Here is a 3,649-nt window from a genome sequence, read left to right as displayed (position 1 = left end):
CATATATCTAGTCGGGAGTGGTGCTGACTGAAAACAGATGATTTGGAGCGATTCGCGCGCCATCTGTTGGTCATTCTAAGGAGTTATTGAACTACCCTCGTAGCCCACGGCAATATCCTAAAACTCCCTCCGTGCTCTAATAGTGCTATGCCAATCCGAGTTCATGCTGATGATTTCAGATTATTGAGCGAGCACGTAGCGAGGTTTCAAAAAAAAATTCAATGTATCACAAGTACTCACTAAGGCTTCTTTAATGCTCTCGGAAGCCTACTTATTTCCGAATTTGCAATTTTCGAACGCTTTCGAGGAAAAACAAGGACTTCTTAAAACATTGATGTATTCCGGGAAGCTCTCCTAGTTCTCTTCTCAACCTCTATGTGCTCCCGTCATCCTCGCTGCTGCCTTCCTAAAGCCTAGCATCATCCTCTTCAAATACTCGCATCGTTCTCTCAAAATCCTCTTCCCATACTCTTTACACCGACCTAGAATGATTTTCATATCCTCTTCTCATGCTCTTTAAATCCTCCCCGAAAGATCTTTAAATCCTTCTTACATTTCCCCTTAATCCTCCTCCCATGCTCTTCAAAATCTCGTTTTATTTGATGAACCTAATTTATTTTAATTTTAATAAATAACATCAAAAACGCAATGCTACATTTTTTTAAGGTAACTGTTTATTTGATAAATCTATATCATTTTTAAATACACTTCCAATATGACTTTAAATGCTTGTAATGTGATATTCATCATCTATGGATTCAGCACTGAATGCTGAAAAAATTGGCAAGCTGCTATTCTCTACCGAATGACACAAGGTATAGGTTTGTCCATTGTGTTGTTCTGAAAGAATTGAAACAAAAATAAGAAATAATACTTAGACGTAACTGAAAAAGAAAACCTCAACTCCGGACGCCTGCACTCCATCGGAGTGCAGGCGTCCGGAGTTGAGGTTACCTCCTCAGTGGGACACTCTTCCGTATAGGCGCTTGTCGATGCCAAGACTCTTATTCAGCCTATGTCATTACTACGTTCATTACTCTGAAGAAGGCTTTCAAAATTTTCAGAATTGTTTTATTTTATATATTAATTGAGTTTTTTATTGACATCGATCCGAGCTCCCTCCAAGCTCCTTTCGCACTCTGTTTTATCTTCTACATGCACTCCCTCTCCTCAGACTCGTGTTATGCTCGATTTCTCGTGGAAGAGGTTTTAGAGAGTACTAGGCGAACACAGTAAATTTATGAAAAGCTCTCTCCAGTCTTGCGCAGAGCTCTATTTTTCGTGACAGGGCATGCAGGGAGGAGTTGCCGAGTATTAGGATTTTGCCTCGGGAGATCACTAAATCTAAAGGTATATTTACCAAATAGTGCATGGTTCAATAAACTGAAAAAATAAATGATAATAATAAAATAAATAAAAAACAGGAAAGCACCCTTATTAAGGTAAAAAAAATTTTCGAGCAGATAGAAACAGCAACAAAAGCAAGATGCTTTCTGCGTGACAACCAAGATTTAAGTGAGGGTCAAAAGGCAAATAATAGGAACATTTTAGTGGTGCAATATGAATGTTTTATGGTGGTTGTCCAGGTTTGCTCATTAGATTCTTAGTTTTATTTTCAGAAATTCTGCATATTAACTTGAATATAGGACGTAAAATAGTATTTTAAATTTGATTTTAATCGCATTTCAATATCTTAAATTTTATTTTGTAGTAGTTTAACATTTTGTGAAAATAAATTGTTTCATAAATATTTTTTTTAATTCCCGAAAATCTTGTAAATTGTTTCAAACTCTCTTTAATTCTTTCAAATCCCTTGAAATCCTTCAAGTCTTAGTAATAAATACTTTTAAAATTTTTTTAAATACATTAAATATTAAAGCTTTTTTCAATTTCTTTGAATCGCTTTAAAAATCTTATAATAGTCAAAACGATTTAGAAATCTTTAGAAATCACTGTGACTTTATGGTTTACAAAACTTTTTATGAAAAAAAAACTTTCAATTTCGAAATTTTTTTAAATTCTGTTTAAAGTCATTAATCTTTTCTTTTTTTCAAGAACGGGACATTGTGGAACCTAGCAGTAAATTGTGGTTTATTGCTTTTGCAAAAAACATCTTTAAAGTAGAACTAAATGATAAAACAGAAATGCCAGAAGACATTTATCTTGCAACTGGAAATGAACTGAAAGAAGGTGATCCATACGAAGCGGTTGAATTTCCTTGGGGAGACAGATGGAAAAAGATCACATTTTTTATGTACAGAGATCAGAAAGACAAAAAAAAAGTTACGGGAGCTTCGCTTTACCCGCCACAACCTCCAACTACAGTTGGACATTCTGCTGGCAATCTACATAATCTGATGAATGAAAACTTGAATATTTAAAAATTATTCCTACTATGTACAATTAGGTTTTTGAACAGAGCAAGTAAATAAATGTTCACAGATGTGTTCAATTATGATCTCACACTGCTTTTTTCAACATCCCAACCAGGAATATAATTATTAAAGAGTGCAGGTGTGTTTGGATTATTTCTACCAACGCCGGTAGTTAGCGCTCTAACTCTGAGAAAAGTTCGATAGATGATATTATTTTAATTCTAAGGCTTTTATTACTATCTTAGTACTCATTTTCAAACTCTTGCAGTTTGAAGTTACACAATTTTGATCGGATCAAAATTAACATTGTTTAGTATTTATCGCCTGAATTTATAAATTATTTATTAATTTGTTACTGCGCTTGTCTAGAAATATTTCACTCTGAAATTTGAAATCCAAGTTCAATAAAAATAGCGGGTCTGAAATGGTGAAGACAAACTCGAAAAACTTATCCAATCTTAATGAAATTTAAGATTATGCGGTTTTTAGGAAGTTGCGTTAAAACTGAAAATCCAAATTTCCAAAATTAAAATAGCCGCTACTTGAAAAAATTATCAGACCTACAATAAAATGCGAGTAGTATGCAAGATGGCCTTGATTTCAAATTAAATTTTAGAGCTAGAGCGCATCAAATGGTCAATATTGTTTAATTATAAAGACTAATTGTCAAATCGATACATAATTTTAAGTGCGCTTTTAGATGTTTATTTTGTTGACTGTGAATTTTCTTTGGCTAAAACTCCTTTGGCTAATGCTCCTTCGGCCTCAACGTCGGTCTGGGATTACTTATTCAGATACTGCAAAATAACATACAAATTGTACTTAGAATCATGACATTATTATTCGTTTTTACTTAGCATTATGTTTTATGCTCAGCTACCCTGAAAAATGTACAATTTCAATAAATTTATATTATTACAATTCATAACATCCATTAGTATCAAAACATATGGATTTTCATTACCTTGTTTTCATGATCGTGAACATTTAAATTTTCCCGCCAAACTATGGGTGCTATTAGGTATTTAAGGCTACGTGGGAGAAATTAAATATATCTTCACGTCGAAAGCCAAACAATAATGCCAGTTTCATGCAACAAAGCGTGATTTTTTTAATAGAAAAAAAAGATTTTTCACCATAACTTTATTGAGCTATTATTGTTTTTATAAAAACTACTTTTTCTGACTCAGGCAGTCCCAAAAAGTAGAAAAATGAGAAAAATGGAATAGGACCAAAATCACTTTGCGCTTGAAAAATGGTTTGATGCAATTTAA

At 33.3% G+C, this 3,649-nt stretch overlaps 1 protein-coding gene across 4 annotated transcripts in view; it reads left to right on the top strand.

Moving 5' to 3' along the window:
- Positions 1-3,229, top strand: part of LOC117169290 — a 36,647-nt gene extending 33,418 nt beyond the window's left edge. For 3 of the 4 annotated variants that reach the window (XM_033355592.1, XM_033355594.1, XM_033355595.1), the window contains one exon: positions 2,056-3,229. In XM_033355592.1, coding sequence (XP_033211483.1) covers positions 2,056-2,381 — 326 coding nt within the window. In that variant the 3' untranslated portion in view covers positions 2,382-3,229. Of the gene's footprint in view, positions 1-1,463; positions 1,587-2,055 lie in introns of all 4 variants that reach the window. The other variant, XR_004466647.1, reaches the window with a different exon arrangement.
- The last annotated feature ends 420 nt before the right edge of the window (positions 3,230-3,649 follow it).

Source organism: Belonocnema kinseyi, chromosome 3, assembly GCF_010883055.1.
Source record: "Belonocnema kinseyi isolate 2016_QV_RU_SX_M_011 chromosome 3, B_treatae_v1, whole genome shotgun sequence".
Taxonomy (NCBI): domain Eukaryota; kingdom Metazoa; phylum Arthropoda; class Insecta; order Hymenoptera; family Cynipidae; genus Belonocnema; species Belonocnema kinseyi.
The sequence above is the reverse complement of the archived record's forward strand: the minus strand, read 5'-3'. Positions and strand labels throughout refer to the sequence as shown.